This window comes from Panthera uncia (genome assembly GCF_023721935.1).
Source record: "Panthera uncia isolate 11264 chromosome C1 unlocalized genomic scaffold, Puncia_PCG_1.0 HiC_scaffold_3, whole genome shotgun sequence".
Lineage (NCBI taxonomy): Eukaryota > Metazoa > Chordata > Mammalia > Carnivora > Felidae > Panthera > Panthera uncia.
This window is the reverse complement of record NW_026057584.1, coordinates 59,518,043-59,539,023: the sequence shown is the minus strand read 5'-3', so window position 1 is coordinate 59,539,023 and position 20,981 is coordinate 59,518,043. Positions and strand designations below refer to the sequence as shown.

The 20,981-nt window shown below is 40.1% G+C and overlaps 1 protein-coding gene across 1 annotated transcript in view; it reads left to right on the top strand.

Moving 5' to 3' along the window:
- RAPGEF4 (Rap guanine nucleotide exchange factor 4) overlaps positions 1-20,981 on the top strand; it is a 289,328-nt gene that overhangs the window by 181,909 nt on the left and 86,438 nt on the right. Inside the window, exons 7-8 of the mRNA XM_049615513.1 lie at positions 17,467-17,520; positions 17,828-17,934. Coding sequence (XP_049471470.1) covers positions 17,467-17,520; positions 17,828-17,934 — 161 coding nt within the window. The remainder of the gene's footprint in view (positions 1-17,466; positions 17,521-17,827; positions 17,935-20,981) is intronic.

The window sequence follows — 20,981 nt, the reverse complement described above, 5'->3', positions numbered from 1 at the left end:
TGTCTCCCTCTCTCTGACCCTCCCCCATCCGTGCTCTGTCTCTCTCTGTCTCAAAAATAAATAAACGTTAAAAAAAAAAAGAAAAGAGAAAAAACCTTACTATTATATATTATATGATCTCCCCACCACCACCAAAAAGATAATTCATGTGAAACACTTAGCACATAGCACTCAATAAATATTTGTTCTTATTCTCCCCTTAGATTGGAATAGTCTCTTACAGGATGAATCCACAAACCTTCCTTCTTCCTCTTCTTTTCTGTATTCCTATTCTGGAAGGCCCTAAGCAGTTGAGATGAGAAAAGAATGGAACCCTATCCCACAACCCCAAATCAGATAAGAAAACCACTTTCATGATCTTCCCTTCACCCCAGTTTATGATTACATTTATATCCTGAGACCAGTTTTCATATGAATTATATAGTCTCAGAGTTTGCTCTGTGTCTTTCTAAAGATTCCCATGGGCTCCTTATTTTTTTTTTTTAATTTTAATGTTTATTTATTTATTCTTGAGAGAGAGAGAGAGAGAGAGAATGAGATCAGGGGAGGAGTGGAAAGAGAAGGAGACAGAATCCCAAGCAGGCTCCACAATGTTGGCACAGAGCCAAATATAGGGCTTGAACCCACGACCTATGAGATCATGACCTGATCTGAAACCGAGCTGGACACTTAACCGACTGAGCCACCCAGGTACCCCTCATGGGCTTCTTCTTTAAAAATATTCTAAGATCACTGAGGTTTAAACTCCTAATGATAGAAGTAGTTTTCAAACTGGCTATCTAAGTAAGAAAAAGCAATGATATTACCAACTAATAACTAACAGATCAATAATTTATGGCGTTTTCAGGCATACTGAACCACCCAGGGCATTTTACTTACAAAGTTTTGAAATAAGATAATTTAGTACAAAATTAAATCACATGGAGATTGTTTCCCTCACTTCTAGCTAAGACATGTGAACAGCTGAGGCTGTCCCCTCTCTCCGTCCCTCCCTCCTTCCTTCCCTCCTTCCCTCCCTCCTTTCTTCCTTCCCTCCCTCCTTCCTTCCCTCCTTCCCTCCCTCCCTCCCTCTTTTCTTCCTTCCCTCCCTCCTTCCATCCCTCCTTCCCTCCCTCCCTCCCTCCTTTCTTCCTTCCCTCCCTCCTTCCCTCCCTCCTTCCTTCCTTCCCTCCTTACCTCCCTCCCTCCTTTCTTCCTTCCCTCCCTCCCTCCTTCCCTCCTTCCTTCCTTCCTTCCTTCCCTCCTTCCCTCCCTCCTTCCCTTCCTTCCTTCCTTCCTTCCTTCCCTCCTTCCCTTTCTTCCTTCCTTCCTTCCCTCCCTCCTTCCTGCCTTCCTTCCTTCCTTCCCTCCCTCCTTCCATCCCTCCCTCCCTCCCTCCCTCCTTCCTTTCTTCCTTCCCTCTCTCCTTCCTTCCCTCCTTCCCTCCTCCCTCCTTTCTTCCTTCCCTCCCTCCTTCCCTCCCTCCTCCCTCCCTCCTTCCTTTTTTCCTTCCCTCCCTCCTTTCTTCCTTCCCTCCCTCCCTGCTTCCTTCCTTCCTTCCTTCCTTCCTTCCTTCCTTCCTTCCTCCCTTCCAGTAATGGAGTCCTCTCTTACTGTCTTGGGTGGGTGCCCAGAGCATGTCTGTGTTCCCCTTACAGCCAGTCATGACTACCTTCCTACATTAGACGGTTCTGTTTCATAGCTGCAAAATAACCCTTCCAGAATCTGGAGCCTCATGTACTGGCGACAGATGGGAATGAGACACTTGGTGTTTTCTCTAGAAACAGCCTGTAAATCAGCAAATCTTTTAATCATTAACCCCAGTCTGGCTGAAAGCTTTAATCAAGGGGCTTCAATAGCTTTGCTGTAAATGCGCCGGAACATTTCACCTTCCAAGAGACCCTGTGAAAATAAGTCCACAGAGGGAGCTGTAATCCTCATCTTACTTAAAAAGAAAAAAAAAATCATGTCCACAGTTTAAGTTTCTAGTCAATAAAAGAACAATAACATTTGATTCCTTCTCATTGTACTCGCAGATGTTTCAAGTATTTCTAAAGCCTTTCAAATTACTTTGAATAAAAAGCTGCCGACCCTGAGGTAGAAATGCCAGGTTTCTAAAGTATGATTAAGGCTCCATAAGCTTATTATTTCTCCAGTAATAGTAAGGCTTTAAAATTTGGGTTTCTTCTTCTTCTATATACTCCAGAAAATTAGAAAAATACAGAAAGGGAGAGGAAGAAAACTATGAGTGTAATCAAATTTTATTTCATAGATCACGTTTCATATATCACTCGACTTATTTCTTTGGCCTTTTAAGGTACACAGTTTGCGTATCTCATTGACACCATCATCTGCACTAGTGCAACTTGATGATTAAAAGAGACAAAGAAAGAAGACTGTGTTTAGGGGCCCTGGTGTAGAAGCCAGCTGTGAAATGAACTGGTATCTTAAGGTAACATATATGCTTTCCTGCCTTGTTTTCATACTTTGTATGATATGCTCTCTCGGACTTTGATATTTTTTGTTTCGATGAGCTTTGTAAAGGCTCAAAAGGTTTCTTGAAAACATTAACAGGTTTTTGCTATTCCAGGAATTTTATATAACGTAAATCAAATGCTACTATCAGGTTCCGGAGCCCGTACAGGTTATCGAAATCATTTGTGTGTTCCTGTCCTGTATGGATACTAAAATTGTGCTTATTATTATAGCTTTAACCTACTGGGTGGCCTGAGACAGAAAACGAAGTCTTTTAAAATTTCCAATCAATACAGACAAATACACCTACATGCAGAAGATTGTATAAAAGTCCATTTAGTGGATGGTTTTCAATTCATGGACAAAGAAGTCTGTTTTTTCATGGTAATTATTTTACCTTTCCCAATTGGGAGTTACTATGCTATTAAAATAATGGCTTCGGGCATTTTGCAAAGCATGCATTTGAAAGCTAGGAAAACGTATTTGTGTTTTCCTGTTGGAAAGTTTTATCTTAATTAATTTGTTCCACATTAATATTTATTAGTTTTAATACAGAAACCAATGGCTATATTCACTTCTCTAGGACAATCTGCTTTCTAGAACTTCCTTGATCTAAAGGAAATACAAGGTCAACTTGAAATTAATGTTTCTCTCTTCCAACCTGAAACACCTTACTTTAGATTTGAACTGAGAAGAAATGTTACTCCCAGGAAGGAAGAAGCAAAAAGAAAATAGTCCATAAATTGATTGCTAACAGCCAATAAACTTAATCTTTCCATATCCAACCCTGAAGAGCAAAACTGGAACTTGAGAAATGAAAAGAGGAAAAATTCTTTCCATTCTTTTCATACCACTGCCAGGGGAAAGCTCCAGAGATTTCTCCATGTATTAAATAAATATTTAATGAATAATCTCTATGAACAAAGCACCACAGGGATTCCAAGATAACAAGGACACATTTTTTTTTGTTATTTACTTATTTATTAACATTTTTTTAGAGAGAGAGGACATGCAGGCACACAAGTGCTAAGGGGAGGGACAGAGAGAGACAGAATCCCAAGCAGCCTCTGTGTCCAGCACAGAGCCCGAGCCCAGCGCAGGGCTCGATCTCAAGACCCTGAGACCATGACCTGAGCTGAAATCAAGAGTTAGAGGCTTAACCAACTGAGCCATGCAGGCACACCACAATTTTTTAGTTTAAGGAGCTCATGCTGTACTTGGAGAAATAGGTATGTGCATAACCGTGGCACAAGCCATGAGATATTTGTAGTCATGGAGACTGAAGAAATGCAGAAGGGCCCAAAGGTCAACTCGGACACAATTGATGTCTATAGAAAATATATTCCATAGATTCCCTAAAAATCAAGAAATTTAGGAATACTTATACCTGATCCCTAATCTCCCCAGATGGCCATTTAAACTGTTTCATCTAACAGCATTGATTATGAAACTTCAAAGCACAGAGAATGAGAAAAATCACCTGTAGTGGGCTGATATTTTTTAAGTGGTTTCTGTGCCGTGCCCAATTGTGTCAGAGTGTGTCTCTAATTAGGCTGATCTCATTTTTAAACATTTTGTAATCCAAATCTAGCATTATAACCAAACAGCATAATTTACCAGAATAATCCCCTTTGGATTCCTATGAGTCACATTAGCATAGTACAGAGGACATTCTCAAATATCCATTGAATAAGTTGATATTTTCACAGTTTTACTCAAAATAGAATTATAGAACATGGTGGTTCGTTATGTTATATGTTATTATATGTGTGTTAACTATGTTACATAATTTTAAGGGTTAATTTATACTAAATGGGTTTGTAAGAATTTTTGTTTGAAAATACTTCCAAATTTTTAAGAGATAGGAAGTTTGGCTTTTTTTCAGGATAGGTAAGATAGATGCAATTTTGATTATATATCATATAAATAGTTTTTACAAGTTTGGCACCACAGTTAAAACACAACTGTGTGACCCAAACTCTGCCAGTCTTTGCAGAATCCATTTCTTTGGGTGAGGGTAGCAGGGGGAAAGGCTGGGTTTTAGGGTGAGCAGCGACAGAGTTTCTGGGATCCATCCTGTACACTTGGTGAGTCTCAGTGATGCCCCCTGGCAGAGGCCATGAGGCTGGGCCAAGGGAAACTGCAGTGTGGTTTGGGCCTTGGTCCTGGCTGGGTCATCACTCAGCCTGTCTCTGTAGCTTTTCCAGAGAGTCTCTGAATGTTTTACTGTCCATTAATACATTCCTTCTCTGCCTCATCCACCTACAATAAGGACAGAGACTGAGATACATAGCAAATTCTGAAACTACTTTATGCCATTGATATTTAGATTCATATTGTGAACACTCCTTCATTTTCGAATACTAATTACATACATATTGAATGCGATTACTTTTCCCCTTAATCCCTGAGGAGGAGAGTATAAGAATTATGCTGGGTTACACCTATGCTTGGAAACCTTATTAAGTGTTTATGTAATGAATTTGGTTGAGATGAATTATTTGTAATTTAGAAGTTTTAAAGTGTGTTATTTGTGAATGTTAAGTATATATTAGTCAAATACTCCTAAAGGCCAAATACATTTCCTTTAATAAATTGTAAGCATTTAATTTTCCTGTAAGGTCCTTGAGTATTTAAAAAAATAAATAAAAATGGTTTGGAAATTATTCCTTTAACTAGAAAACATACTGATTTATTTGGGTCATATAAATGTTGTTAGGGTGATGACCTTATAGTTGCATCAACTAAACCCAATGTTTAGGAAACACTCACACTTTAGTAAGGGATTATGACATTATGGATTCAAAGGGTGCTGCTGGTAGTCCTCTAATTCCTGGATGCTCAAAGTGTGGATCACAGAGCAGTGATCCACAAAATGAAGATCATTTTGCAGAAATGGACAATTTCAGGTCTCGCCCCAGACCAGTAGAATTAAAATCTATATTTTAGTGAGACCCTCATGTGATTCATACAGATATTAAAATTTGAGCAGCACTGATTTTTTTCCTCATGTTATCAGACACAAAACCCAGCCCATTAAAAAGCCAAAAGCTGGGGGGAAACGGCATAACTTAATAGTCCTCTCTATCAGGAAGTTTCTACTCAATTGCAAGTCATTGAACCCGCTTCTTTACAGCACAGTGGCAAAGGAAACAGTGAGTTTCTTCTCACCGCTCCGTCGTATACCTGAACACATAAGGTCCCCTTTACCAACTCCTCGCAAACCCCTCAACTGAACATAAACTGCCCATTGCCAACTCTCACAGAGTTTCCTCTTCACTCACCTACAAACAAAACCTGCTAAAAAGAATGAATCAATGAAGAAATTCTTCCATTCATTCAGTAAATATTTGTTGAGTAGCTGCCAAGAGCCGGGGGTAGAACAGTGAGTAAAACCAAGTTCTTGTCCTTATGGAGCTAACATTTCCATGGAGAATTCAGTTCAGAAACAAGTCTATAAAATGCCACGTACAATAAGCACTATAGGAAGAGGGACAGAGAGTGCCAGATGTGGGGCAGGGATGCTTGTGTACTGCTGTAGGATGGGCAGAGTATGACAAGATGGCCCAGGCTCATCTTAGACATTCCTTGCCCCTGGAATCAGCCATTTCTCCCAAGAAGCCTTGATTTCAAAACTCAAGATGTTCATTGCTATTGGTTTGGTCATTGATTTGAAGCCTAACATCGATCTCTCTTCCGCAGTGAGAATTCTGGGTTTTCAAGGACACAGGGATGACAGATTTAGATATCTCATAATTTCTTGTGTGCTTTATCCTTCATCACGCATACAGTAAATTCGGGGTTAACAATGCTACATATCTGTCAATAAATGATTGTTAAATAAGTTATCTATCATATTTGTACAATGGCATTCCCAAAAGTGCATGTGGAAACACCAGAAAAAGGATGAGGTAGCACTTTATGTTCTGATTTGAAATGATCTCTAAGATACATTAAAAAAGCAAGGTTAGGGGCGCCTGGGTGGCGCAGTCGGTTAAGCGTCCGACTTCAGCCAGGTCACGATCTCGCGGTCCGTGAGTTCGAGCCCCGCGTCAGGCTCTGGGCTGATGGCTCGGAGCCTGGAGCCTGTTTCCGATTCTGTGTCTCCCTCTCTCTCTGCCCCTCCCCCGTTCATGCTCTGTCTCTCTCTGTCCCAAAAATAAATAAAAAACGTTGAAAAAAAAATTAAAAAAAAAAAAAAAGCAAGGTTAGGTCAACGTATATTCCTCTTGTGTGAGAGACGAGTAGGGGACAGAATATATATTTATATTGGCTTGTATATGTCAATTCATTTAGCATCTTCAGCACAAGATACTCTTCCAAAATGTGTGATGAACACTATTCTCTTGCCTTTGGATTGTACCCAGCAAGAGCCTGACCCCCTGGCTTCAGGGAAAGTAGAACTTCAAACATAGCGTTTCTATATTCATTCTATTTTAAACTATTAAATAAATGTTAACTTCCAGTATGTACCATGCCCAGATTTAAATTTGAAGTTATAAAAGGAAATGTGAGGGTGTTCTAGTTCTTTGATTAAGAAGCACTAATCCTACAAAAGTTTTGAAAATTGAACACTGTCTCTAAGTCTTACATTCACTTTCTATTTCCCAAAAGTGCTCAACAAACTATTCCCAAATTTGGAATAGGCAGATTCGCAGTGCTTAATTCTGGCTCTGTGGACAGAATTCTTGTAATGGAAGAGAGGGCAAATGATGAATATGAGGCTGAAATTTGTAGAAAGAGAAAGAAAAGGATATTTAATAATCCATAAGTTTATATTTGCATGAAACTCATCGTTGTGAGGGTTGAACATGTCACAATAGACAGTGACTGCTGTGGAATATTACAGTTGGCTTATTTTGCATCTCTTAGCTCCTATTCCTGAAATAAAGATTTACTAGTAATATGTTGCTATTATCATTATATGAATATCTGAGCCTAATCAGGCCAATTCATAAGGGAAAAAAAATGAACGAGTTTCTGTCTGACCTCAAAAAGAACAATTCCAACTGATAAAAATGGGTGCCTCTCCAGAAAGTTAGCATCTTATTTTTGCATCTAAATATCTGGCTTAGGGGTATCTAATAGACATTTAGACACACCTCCTGGAAAGCAAACACTCAAAAGATCCTATATGTGAAAAGAAAGATTAGTAGCTAATTGAGGTTCTCTCCCACAACTAGAAGAAATCAGAAGCAATCTTTATTGTAGATTAGGGCTTGACAGAATCTTTCTAAAAACATGTCATCTTGCTGCATTGCATTAGAATATGCTGGAGAGAAGTTTGAACCATTTGCTAGCACCTGCTAGAGAAGCAGCATTCCCACACCAGAAGCTTCTGGGCAACCTTTTCCTGTAGGCACTTCTTTGTTCCAGTTTCACGGACTCACCAAGCAGCCTTCAGTACACTTTAAGTCTCTTCTGATCTATAAGCCTGACCAAACAGACTACAACCTACGGCTAAAAACTACAGACTTAAGTTCCCACAACTTAAAAGCCACTTTCTAAAAATATGAACTTGTATATTGATTTGGTGGATTGAGGAGTCTCAACTCAGTGACATGAAATAATCCCCTCTCTCCAATAATCACTCTTAACCACATTGAGTTGAATACTTTCTTTCTCACTGATACATGGCAACCATAAAAATACCTCAGTCTTAATCCATAAATGTTTTTGTTTCTTTGGTCCCTAAAGATATCATTTCAGTTATTATGGATTAGTCATGTCCATTTTTTATATTAAGACCTTATATTTTAGGGCAGTTTAAGGTTCACGGAAAAATTGAGGGGAAGGCACAGAGATTTCCTATATACCCTTTGCCTCCCCCAAAATCAACATAAAATCCTATAAAAGTAGGATAGCCTCCCCCAAAATCAACATCCCCCCTCAGAGGGGTGCATTTGTTACATTGGATGAACCTGCGTTGATACATCATAATCACCCAAAGTCCCTAGCATATATTATGGTTCCCTCTTGATATTGTACATTCTGTGGGTTTGAACCCATAGCTATGTATATATGTATAATGACATATACTCATCGTTATGGTATCATACAAAGTATTTTCACTGATCCTTTTTTTTTTTTTTTTGTAAGTAATCTCTGTGCCCAGTGTGGGGCTTGTACTCCCAACCTCAAGTTTAAGAGTTGTATGCTCTACAGCCAAGCACCCCTGATCTTTTTAACATGGCCTCCATAATTTTGCCTTTCCAGAATGTCATATAGTTGGAATTATATATCATACAACTTTTTCTTAGTTCACTTTCTGTGTATGTGGACATAAGCTTTCAATTTCTTTGGGTAATCACCAAGGAGCATGATTGCTAGATCACATGGTAAGACTATGTTTAGTTTTGTAAGAAAATGCCAAACTTTCAAAGTGGCTTTCAGAGTCTTTCAAAGTGGCTACACCATTTTGCATTCCCACCAGCAGTGAATGAGAGTTCCTGTTGCTCCACGTCCTTGCTGGCATTTGGTGTTGTCAGTGTTTTGGATTTTGTCCATTCTAATAGGTATATAGTGGTATCTCTGTTGTTTTTATTTGCATTTCCCTGATGACATAAGATTAGGGAACATCTTTTCTTATGCCTGTTTGCTATCTGTATATCTTCTTTAGTGAGGCTTCTGTTAAAGTCTTTGGTACATTTTTAAATCAGGTTGTGTACTTTCTTATGGCTCAGTTTTAAGAGTTCTTTGTCCATTTTGGATAATAGTCCTTTATCAGACATGTCTTTTGCAAATATTTTCTCCCAGTCTGTGGCTTGTTTTCTCGTTCTTAACATTGTCAGAAGTCTTTAATTTTAATGAAATCCAGCTTATTAATTATTTCTTTCATTGATTGTGCCTTTGGTGTTGTGTTCTAAAAAGTCATCACTGTACCCAAGGTCACCTAGGTTTTCTCCGGGGTTGTCTTCTGCGAGGTTTACAGTTTTGCACTTTACATTTAGAGTGGGTGATCCATTTCGAGTTAATTTTTGTGTAGGGTTAAAGGTCTGTATCCACACTTTTTTTTTTTTTTTTTTTTTTTGTGCATGTGGTTGTCCAGTTGTTCCAGCACGGTTTGTGGAAAAGACTGTCTTTGCTCCTTTGTATTGCCTTTACTCCTTTGTCAAAGATCAATTGAGTATATTTATTTGGATCTATTTCTGAGCTAACTATTCTGTTCTGTTGACCTATTTGTCTATTGCTTACCAATACCACACTGTATTGATTACTGAAGCTTCATCGTAAGTCTTGTGAAATCAGACAGTGTGAGTCCTCCAGCTTTGTTCCTCTTCTTCAATATTGTGTTGGCTATGCTGAGTCTTCTGCCTTCCCACATAAACTTTAAGATCAGTTTGTCAATATATTCCACAAAATAACTTACTGGATTCATTTCTAAAACCTCCAGCTTTTGCTGATGTCTAGTGTCTGAAGAAACATGGCTGGTGGGTTGAGAGGTATGATCTGCCTTCTCCCACATCCACCCCTTTCTGCTCTACCTTCTCTGTTGCTGGTCAGTGGAGGAAAAAGGAAGGAAGACGTTCCTTTCTTGAGTTTCTATCTCTCTGTTTATATTACCCAATCCACTATTTCATATTATCTGCTTTCTTATTAATATTATTAATGGAATACAATTCCATTGTTAATGTATTAATCATAGTTAATTTAAATTTTCTGCTTGACAATTCTAAAACCTGTGTCATACTTGAGTCTGATTCTGATGCTTACTTTGTCTCTTCAGACTGTTTTTTCCTTTTAGTATGCCTTTTAATTTTTGGTTGAAAGCCAGATATGATATACTGAGTAATAGGAGCTAAGATAAATAGGTCGTTAGTGTGACTTTTGTGTTAATCAGCCTGGGAGTTGGGCATTGTTTAATGTTTGTTGTAGCTATAGATGCCAAAGTCTTCAAATTCCTCTAGTGCCCTGTTTTTGTCTCTGTTGTGTTTGGGCTTCCCTAAGAAGTCCTCCTTAGATAGAGTCTGCATGTTGCAACTCTTTTGGCTGGGATCCACTGCTTTTATACTGGTATGGTAGGGGCATATAGGGGAAGGGGAATGTCCTGTAATCTTATCATTAAGGCTCAGGCATTTAGTGGGTCTGTGTCCCTGCATTGTGACCTTCCCAGCAGTTTCTTAGCTTCGTTTTCCTCCTTGGGTGAAAGAGAAAAACTAGAGGGGGCTACAATTAGAGAAATGCCCTTCCCCCATGTAAGATAAGGTTCTAGTAAAGTCTTCTCCCTGGACAGTAGGCCTTTGGTATGGAGAATGCTCTGGGTGTATTTCACAGTACACTCTCTTCCCTTCTCCTGCCAGAGCCACTAGGAGATCTTTTTCGGCTCCTCACCAAGAGGACCTGGTCGGGTTCCAGGAGGTAAAACCCACAAAAGTGTAGGGGCCCACCTAAGACTGCCCCCGCCCCCAGGAGTTTCTCACTCTCAAGTCACTTCAGCAATTCATCAGAATTACCACTGTTAAAACATACACTGAGGAATATGAAAAGGTTTTTTTGACCAAAAATTGATTTGAATCTGGCAGCCCCAAACTGGAAGTGGTCAGGAGCACTCCACTGACAGGATTTCAGGGAGATACTTTTATACTCAAAAGATGGAAGCCAAGGGGCGCCTGGGTGGCTCAGTCGGTTAAGCGTCCAACTTCGGCTCAGGTCACGATCTCGCGGTCCGTGAGTTCGAGCCCCGCGTTGGGCTCTGGGCTGATGGCTCGGAGCCTGGAGCCTGCTTTGGATTCTGTGTCTCCCTCTCTCTCTGCCCCTCCCCCATTCATGCTCTGTCTCTCTCTGTCTCAAAAATAAATTAAAAAAACGTTAAAAAAAAAAAAAAAGATGGAAGCCAAGTAAAGAAATTGCTGATTTGCTATGGCTTCAAACCTAGTTGGCCATTTGTGATTGTACAGGCTTAGATTTTAGTTTCCTTAATTAAGCAGGCTGCCATGATGTTAGAGACACAACAGTCTAAAGCTTTCTCATTTAATTAACTGCACACCATTTAAGGGCACCTACCAGTCTGTGGCCTCTGTTCCAGGTGGGCAGATCCCAGGTGTGACCCCAGATTCCCTTGTCTCTCCCAATTCTGGGGTAGTGGTTTGCCCTGTAATCTCAGTCCTCTGATGGGCCCCAGAAAAGCCATTATTTTCACTTTGTTTGGCTCTTTATTGTTGTATGGACAACAGTAGTAACTTTTAATCTTTCTACATGTGGAAGCTGAAACTTGGAATCTATAACCCAATTTTGAACTAAGAACTTTAAGAAAGAAAAAAAAAGGCCTACCCAAGAAACCAAAAAGGTCTATAGATGATTTATTTTTCCATTATTTAACAAGTGGAAAACTTAGGTAGTCATTTCAGAGTGGTGAAATCTGGTTATAAGTCTGACTTAGGCCTTTAATTTCATACCATTAACCAAAGAGTGCTGACACAAATGACAATTCTCATGAGACATATATTTCTAAGGCCTTAGTTGTATTATTTCAAAATGCCAAGGAATGTAACTCCTAAAAGTATAGCATTTCCACTAAAAAATAGAATATGATTCTCCCCGCTTTCTAGCGATTTCCTCACTTCAAATTGGAAAGGGGAGATTTGAAATCTAGAATGTCGTCGCTTTTGTTTGTTGACTCCTGTTGTCTCCCTAATTGTTTAACCCCCAGAAGTTTTGCCTTCCCATCAGGATCAAGAGCTCATGCAGACCGGGTACTTTATCAGGCTTCTGCTTTAGCTTAGCACGTTGTTCTGCACACAACACCCCTTTAGTAAATACTTGCATTACACTGGATGTAGACTTACAAGACTTTTCTTGCACTGAGTTGCCAGAGTTCTGCCATGAGCTTTGGGTCCCAGTCTAGCTTGTTATTCTTATCTCTTGGCTTAAAATGTTGTGCCTTGCAAAAGGCTTCTGTGAGCAAACACTCGAGTCAAATGAATTACCCCCTTTCAAAGGGGCCTGAATATGGTTTTTCATAAGACCTATTACCGTGCCTTATACCTCATTATAACCTACTGGGGAGTTATTGTGCATTTTGTAATAGAGGCTAAATTCCTATTTTTCATCACCTGATTAGTATTTCTGAATTGGCTCCGGTGCCAAAAGGAATATTTTCCCTCACTGTTTCTCCTTTTCAGTAGTAATATAAATATAATAAAAAGCAGTAGAATGCGTCCCTTCTCCAGAAACAAACAAAAACCAATTACGGTCAATCCTGAGGGAAGTCTTTGGTGGAGAAAGCCAAGAAAAGCCGAGAGAAAGCTGAATGAATACCTCTGCCTTTATCTGTTCTCTCTGCCTAGCTTTTTAGGATCATATTTTCACAGACCAATTTGGATTCTTTCATGCCCAGGTGGGGAAGAATTTTTATCCTCAGCACATGATTGATGTGCTGAAATGTATGCAGTTTAATCAGGGAGGGGTCTGTTCCTTTTCAGGCTTATTTGTGATGTGTGTTTTCTGGCTATAGGACAAAACATTGGGCAGCCCTAGGAAACACACCAAAGAGGCATTAATGAAGCCTCACCCTGCTAGCTCACTGTCCACCTTCCTTGCCCGTGGTGCAACAGGAAGAATGCCCGGGAGGACGTGGAATCGTGAAAGGGTGACAGGACTGGCATGCGGCAGCCTTGTCCCCACTCTGTGGCCACTGCCACCACCCTGCTGTGCAGGTCCTGGGTCTGCTCGTCCTTAAAGTAGTTCTTGCCCTTCCTGCACTCAGCTGTGTATCACAAGGAGGCCAACTTCTGCAGAGAGTATTTCCCAGGCTCCTCTGGCCACAGCTCTGCTTTTAGGACTGGTTTTCTTACTTGGATCATCTCACTAATACCACCATACTACCTCTTTCTCTCTTCTGTGTAACCTAATCATTTATAAGTGAAATTCTTTTCCTTACTTCTCTGGCCCCTGGTTGGAGGGAGATTGAAAGCAAGAGGGTTCTTGCCTCCCTCTTGGCCCGGGAGGGCAGGCAGCATCTCTAGCAGCACCCCTACAGCTAGGACCTGGGGCCCCCCCTGGGGTTCCAGCTTCTGCCAGGATGCCCAATTCAGTCTCCCGTCCCTCTGTCCCCCACTGGAGGGCTTCCTGCTCTGCTGACATCTGGATTTGGCATCTCTGTTACCCATTTGCCTTTGCAGGTCCTCCACCATCCATAAAGCCAGTTCCCAGCATTAAATGACCCCTGCGAGAAGTATTGAGTGGCTTCATTATCCTGCTTACCCTTTGACTGCTACCCATGTCCTTGGTATATTTGTCTTAGCCCTGGTGGGACAGCTCCTCCTCAATACCAAATGTTCTATCGTAACAAACACGCTTTTTAAAAAGTTAATTCAGACCAAGCATGATGCATCAGTGCTAATGTGTCATCTCAGTGGGTCACAGTGAATACTTATTGCTAAAGATTCTTAAGGTCAACTCTGATACCTGAGAACTTAGAAGGGCTTAGATGCACTTTTCTCAATGGACTTGATGTAAAGCAGAACATTAACTCATCCATAGGGTGAGCAAAAATGTCTCTCAAAGAAAAATGCAGGTGGTATGGGGTTGTTGTATCTGCAGCATAGATACTGGAGTGGGATAGACCCGGATTCAACCCCCCAGCTCCAGGTATTAGCTGAATGAACTCAGTCCCTATATTTCTCTGGCTCTAGTTCTCGATAAAAAATGAGATAACAGATATAAAGGTGCATGTGTAGACAGCGTGTATAAAAAGCCTGACACAGGAAATGCTTAGTCTTGCCCTTAGGGCTGCTTTTCTTGTTTTAATTCTCACCAATATTATTATCCTGCTTTTTTCCCTCCCCCATTTAATCTAATCATTTGTGAAATGACATTCCTTTCCTCATTTCTCTAAGGCACAGCTAAGGTGAAATTCCTAAAAGGAGCTTTACTTTGAAAGCTAAGGGAACCCAAAAAGGAGATAAGCAGATACAAAAGCAATAAAGCCACACTCATAATGGAGGGGTCTCTGAGCAGGCATTGGACAATGATTTTGTTTCTCAGGGACCCGGTCTGCCTGTCACAGATGGCCTCTGTCTCACCACCTATGGCTGCTAGACACCACTGTAGTTCTTACAACATGGATTCTTGCCTAACTGGATATAGTTTCCCTTTCAAAGGCAAATTTTTATTCCCCCAAAATAAAACTTTCCCTGCTTTCACCCTGCATGTGTTCCTTGGAGGTTTTATTTAAATAAAAAGACTGTCCACTTCTCAAAGCATCCATTCATTGCATTACCCCTAAACCTAAAATCTTTGAGCCAAGGAAGGTTCTGAGAACGCTGCCTTTCAACAGATTAAATAGCCTCTTGGTCCTGGAACTGGTACCAGGATTATGAGGCTGAATGGCAACGTTGCCTACATTTTACCTCTTCAGAAGTTACAAATCAAAGGGACAATTCTGGTTGAAGCCTGATGGTTCCTTTGCTTTCGTAATACTTTCAAAGGAATCAAAAAGTGAACTATCCAGATTAACTGACCTAGGGACCATTTTTAGCATTTTGTTCAAATATAGCCATCTCTGTAGAAACAAATGAAAAGATTCACTCTTCAAATAATGTTTCATTGCACCATCAAAGAATAAATACTCATCAGTAGTCCTCAAGCATGGGCATCTTCTTGACCTCTAGCCCAGCCAGCCTCTCAAATACTACTGCAAAGGAAAGTCAAGTTTTTCCTAGGGAAGAAAAGATCACCTCAGAAGCTAATCTCACATCCATCTACTCTAGACCACGTATACCTGTACCTCTTCTAAGACAGGAAGAAGAAATGGGTTTCTATTATCTTCAAGAATAACCAGAAGCTTCTACAATTTACATATACAACCAGGCATAGTCCTGGACATATCAACCAACCCATGCAATGTAAAGAGGTGGGACGCATGACTGCTGGGAACTCACAACTCGGAAATAATCAGCATGTTTTAACTGCACACATTTCCAGAGCCCTGATGCATGCTGGTCTGGTGCTTTTGAACATTTTTTCAGGTGACTTGAGATCACACAGCTCTGTCTTCTTTGAGGAAGTAGTACAAACACAGGGCACGGTAGCTCTCCCATCTAGAGGTCTGCCCTAAGGGAATGTGGGCTATTTCCGGGCAAAGTCAGTCTCTGTTTAAAGCTCCTGTTGAATTGGACCACACTGACGTTCCTTGGTCTAGATTCTTTGCTGATTGTAAACATTATGCTGCTTAAATACTATAATATTGCTTGACACCTGTGCTCTAGTGATTTCAAGAGGAACAAAAAAGTCTCCTTGATGCCAGGGAGGTGATGAAAATGTTTAAGTAAGTCAGTGAGATTTCATTCATTCTAAGTAAATCTGCATCTCACCTATGCTTTTCTTAAAGCTTTCCATTCTGTCCCTCGTTTCCTTAATTCTATTATAATATCCAAAGCAGCAACTCATCTGAAATTTATTGTTGATAAAAAGGAAGGTATATGTTTATACATGCATATTTGTATTTAGGTACATAAAGTATTTTAAATTAATATTGACTTATTTCCTCCATTGGTTGTATTTTTTAAATTAGGACTAGAGGGAAAATCTACCGATTCATTTTCAGTGTAATGGCTTCAGTTTCCAAAAAGTAGAGTTTTCATTATAAAGTATAATAATGTCCGTATTAGTTTTTTGCTTTTTGTTTTTTTACTGCTATAACAAATTACCACAGGGTTAGTGGCTTAAAACAACACAAATTAATAATTTTACAATGCTGTAGGTTAGAAGTCTGAAATGGGTCTCACTGGGCTAACAATGAAGGTGTTGGCAGCCAAGTCCTTCTGGAGGTTCTAGGAGAAAAGCCATATATTGCTTCGCCTTTTCCATCTTCTAGAAGCTGCCTTCCATCCTTGGCTCTTGGTCTCTTCCATCAGCAGAGTCAGCAAAATCAGGCCAAGTCCAACTCACACTGCTGTCTCTCTAGTTCTAATGCTTTCCCCTCCCTCTTCCATCTTTTAAGAGCTCATAGGATCACACTGGGCCCACCAGGAAACACCAGGATAATCTCCCTATTTTGAGCCTTAACTTAACCACATCTACAGAATCCCTTTTGCCATGTAATCTAATATAGTCACAGGTTCTGGAGATAAGGATATGGACATCTTTGGGGGGGTGGGGAGGCATTATTTCTGCCTATCACAATCTCATAACTAAACCTATCATCATTTGAAACCTTCTGGAAGTGACATAAATAGCATTGTGTTAATGGTCCTACCACCATCTTTAACTGCACGTATCTTTCTCTTCCATTTGGAAATGCCATTGCCAGACATCACAGAGAACTAGAGGGAAGGATTTGGCAGGACTAAGGGACCTACCTACCTGTGTAGCTGTGTAGCAAGTCATTTTCCTGGGATCGCAATTCAGCGCCTTCATCTGAAGAATGTGGATAATAGTGGCAGCTTAATCTGTATCCTAGAGCTGTTCTTTCAGTCACAGAATCCTGAAAACTGTATACCACTTTGCAAATGACAAGAGATGGTACCCTAGCTGCCCCATTGGGTCCTCGGAACTTGAGTACATAAAACCACCAAGAAGTATCATTTAGAAATTAAAACTTTTTTTCCAAAAATACAAATTGAGGGAAAAGAATCTTAACTACATGACAGAGGATGAAATTGCTCATTTCCATTCTAATTCAGTACTTTATCCCTATCTCCCGAGATAGGTCATTTTAATCTCCATACATGTTTATCTTGTTTTGCTTTTTCTTCTGCTCTGATGTTTGTTATGCTTTGAGTAGATATTGATTCCCTTCTCATTAAGCCTGCAAACATCCAATCATTCCTATCTGTTTGGTTTTTTTCATTTTTAATAATTTATATTTAAATTTTGGCAAATTGAAGGTCTAATTTTGCCCTTTGAATGCATCTGCATTCAAGTTATTCAGGCAGATTTTATCTCTTGTTTTTTTTTAAATTCTATTTTGAGTTTTATAAAAATGGATGTTTCTTATTATCCCCCAACCCATAATTTTCTTTAGTGTACTTTTTGTTTAATTTTCTTTTGCCTTAACATTTTATTTTTCAGACACCTCTCATTGAACCTCACGTTCCTCTTCGTCCTGCTAACACCATTACCAAGGTAATGGGATGTAGGTGGGTTGATGAACCTTCAGAGCCAACTTCTTAGGTAACCACTGGAGGCGGCCAGTATGTCAGAGCATCACATCAGGAGACCTCGGGTGCATTTTCTAGACATAACGACTATTCAGTGTGTATCAGTTCTCCAATAAAAGGGACATGTCATACAAGTGAACAATGTAAATATGTGAATGAGTTGTATTTTTCAAGGCAGAGTCAGAAAGTAATTTAAGTATTCATCTGGTTTGTTTTCCTTCTATAAATTCTCCCTCTTCCTCTTTCCCTCCTTTCACCTGATTAAAATGCAGGTTCCTTCAGAGAAGATCCTCAGGGCTGGAAAAATTTTACGAAATGCCATTCTCTCTCGAGCACCTCACATGATAAGAGATAGAAAATACCACCTAAAGACATACAGGTATGTGCAATAATTCTAAAGGCTGTGGCCTCCCTCAGATTCATGTTTAGTGACATTGGAACAAACTTGTGTTTTCTTGTTTTCCATCTATGGGTAGCATGTTTTATAATCCTCCAGGTTTTGGAAGATCTGAGTTTGTCTTAGATCCCTGCTTAGCTTTAATTATCCTTAATATTCCCAGCAGTTACTCCTAAACTAATTTGCTTGGACATTGGTTTAATTGTGATAAACAAAGAGAAGAAAACTTTTCCATTTCTGTTCGCTAGTGTTTTTTTAGGGGAACTATTAGATTTAGATGAGATTAAACTAACATTTACTTAGCATTTGTTTCTGCTTGAAGCCCTCCGCCAGGCCATTTTCCCTATGTTATCCTATTTCATCCTACCACAGCCCTGCTAGGTAGGTGTTAGGCCATTTTTCAGATGATAAAAGTGAGGCTCAGAGAGAGTAAATAGTTTTCCTTGTCCAAGTCACAAGTCTAGTGAGTGGCAGAGCCAGGGCTTAAGCCAACCAGCCTCGGTTGATTTCCAAGTTCAGTGATCTTTTCATTCATTCTACCATTCATTCATTCCACAAATGTATTAAATACCTACTGGGCACTGGATGCTATTGTGTTCTAAGCCCCAAGGATACAGGAGTGAATAAAATATACAATGTTCTTTACGGAGTTTACTTTCTACTGTAGGATTTCATTCTAGTGTGTATATAGTGAGTATACAACTCTATCACGTCTATAGTTATTTAGAATAGGGAGTCACTATAGCTGTCACTGGAGTTAAGGAATTATGTAGTTGAATCTTCTGGGATGACTGAACACTGGTGGGTCAACTGAGGATTCATGTCTGATCTTTTAGCTTTTGATTTTTTTCACTTCACCATGGGTTTAGGAACTGGAATGGCCTATGCATGGCACACAAGCTTTCACTTTCTCCTTGCACCCGCGGTTTACCCTCATAGCCCTTTTTTAGCAGTCACTCAACTCTCCCATTTAGTCTAGACATGACCTCAGAACCCATCAGACTTGGCATGAGTCAAAACCCATTTGATTCACATGAACCAAATTCATAAGACACAGTGAAAGCTAGGATACAAATTTTAAAGTTACCATGAAGGATAAATATATTTCTATGACTGTCAACTATGATAGAACCTGTAAAATTAGACCTCATTCACCCTATAGGAAACCTTTGAGTACACGTGCCTCAAGATCCAGTCTGTTTCCCAAGGACAGAGATGGCAAAACAGGCAAATTCTTCCTCTTTGGATCACTTTTTCTGCACTCCTTGAAAACAAACACTCTTCCACTTGTGCTTGTCATGAACATGTTTATAAGACTAAAACTGACAGGATATTTGTTACATTAATTGACCTCGTCTTGAAGAGAATTTTGGAAATGAGATGGGATTTGAGAAACACTTTAGTCTTATCAAGGAGACACATTCCATTTCTTAAGACAGACTATTCATCCAGCCCTTTTTTAAAGTTTACTTATTTATTTTGAGAAAGAGAGAGCATGCATGCCCACAAGTAGGGGAGGGGCAAAGAGAGAGAGAGAGAGAGAATATCCCAAGCAGGCTCTGTGCTGACAGCACAATATTCTCTCTCTCTGTCTCTCTCTCTTCCTCAAAATAAATAAATAAACTTTATTTTTTTTTTAATGTTCATTTATTTTTGAGAGAGAAAGACAGACAGAACATGAGTGGGGGAGGGGCAGAGAGAGAGGGAGACACAGAATCAGAAGCAGGCCCCAGGCTCTGAGCTGTCAGCACAGAGCCCAACGCGGGGCTCGAACTCACAGACCGTGAGATTGAGATCATGACCTGAGCCCAAGTCGGATGCTTAGCCGACTGAGCCACCCAGGTACCCCCAAACTTTAAAAAAAAATAACAAAAATCATGTGTTACATATTCCCAGAGAGAGTTAAAGCACTTTAACTCCTCGAGTGAATCTCAAAATCTCATATGGCTAAAGGACCTTTTTCTTTTTAAGTCTTTGTTATTTTTTCCCCTGACTTAAGATGTGACTATGCTTTTCCAAGTGTGGACTTGCATTAGGGAAATTCCGTTAAAATATGTCATCTTTATGACAAAATGGAAACTAGAAGTCAGAAGCCGTAAACTCTTTCTTGCTCCATCATACTAACATTTTCAATCCTTGAAATACAGGTGTCGTGTGTATTCCACACCCTATGACACAAATTAATGATCTGTTGGTAATAACCCATGGACTCATCTGGAAGCCAAAGGCATGATTTCTCTTTTCTGCACCCCAGTTTAAGTTCCTTGCCCCACATCTTGTACTTTCTAGTTCCATCTCTCTCCTCCTCCCCACCTGCTTATATCATGGCTGCAGTCTCCCCAGACACAGTATCCCCCCAAGTCATCACCATGCTAAGGTCTGCTGTCGATTCTAAAGTGGCTGGAGATCTTTAATGGAGAGGAAACTCAGTGATTCTATCAGCTGCAAGTGGCACAGCTGTGGATCTTTGTTCTGTGTGCTGACTGCAGGATTCTCATACCCTGAGCAAGGACCCAGGTGCTCTGAGATCATCTCAGAGTTCCTCTTAGCAAAGAGAATCGTTGAATTAAAAGCCACATGGAATTGATTAGTTTATACTTTTATGAAACTTCTCCCGTTAATAAATTCTGAAATTAGAAGAGCCATGTTTTGACAGTTCCTGTGTTCAGAATGAATAGTTACTAGGTGCCCCCTTTGCTCATTGAAGCTCTTTTTGTGGGTGTAGACTGTTTTCAGAGTAGCCCTGGAAATCTGACGGCCTTCTCAGTACATCTTGCTTGCGAAATGTTCTAGGATTGGACCTGAATCAGGGCATCCCTGATTGGAGCTTAGACAGATTTCAGAGTTCCTAGAACATTAGGGGCCATCTTTTCGTCCTCGTTTTTTTATAGATGAGAAAACTGAAAACCAGCGAGTTTAAACGACATGGCCAGACTCACACAGCTAATGTCTAGCAGACACAGTGCTGTATCTAATGACTCCTCCCAGGCTAAGCCTCTTCCTAAAGTGGCACAGCACCAGGAAACCCC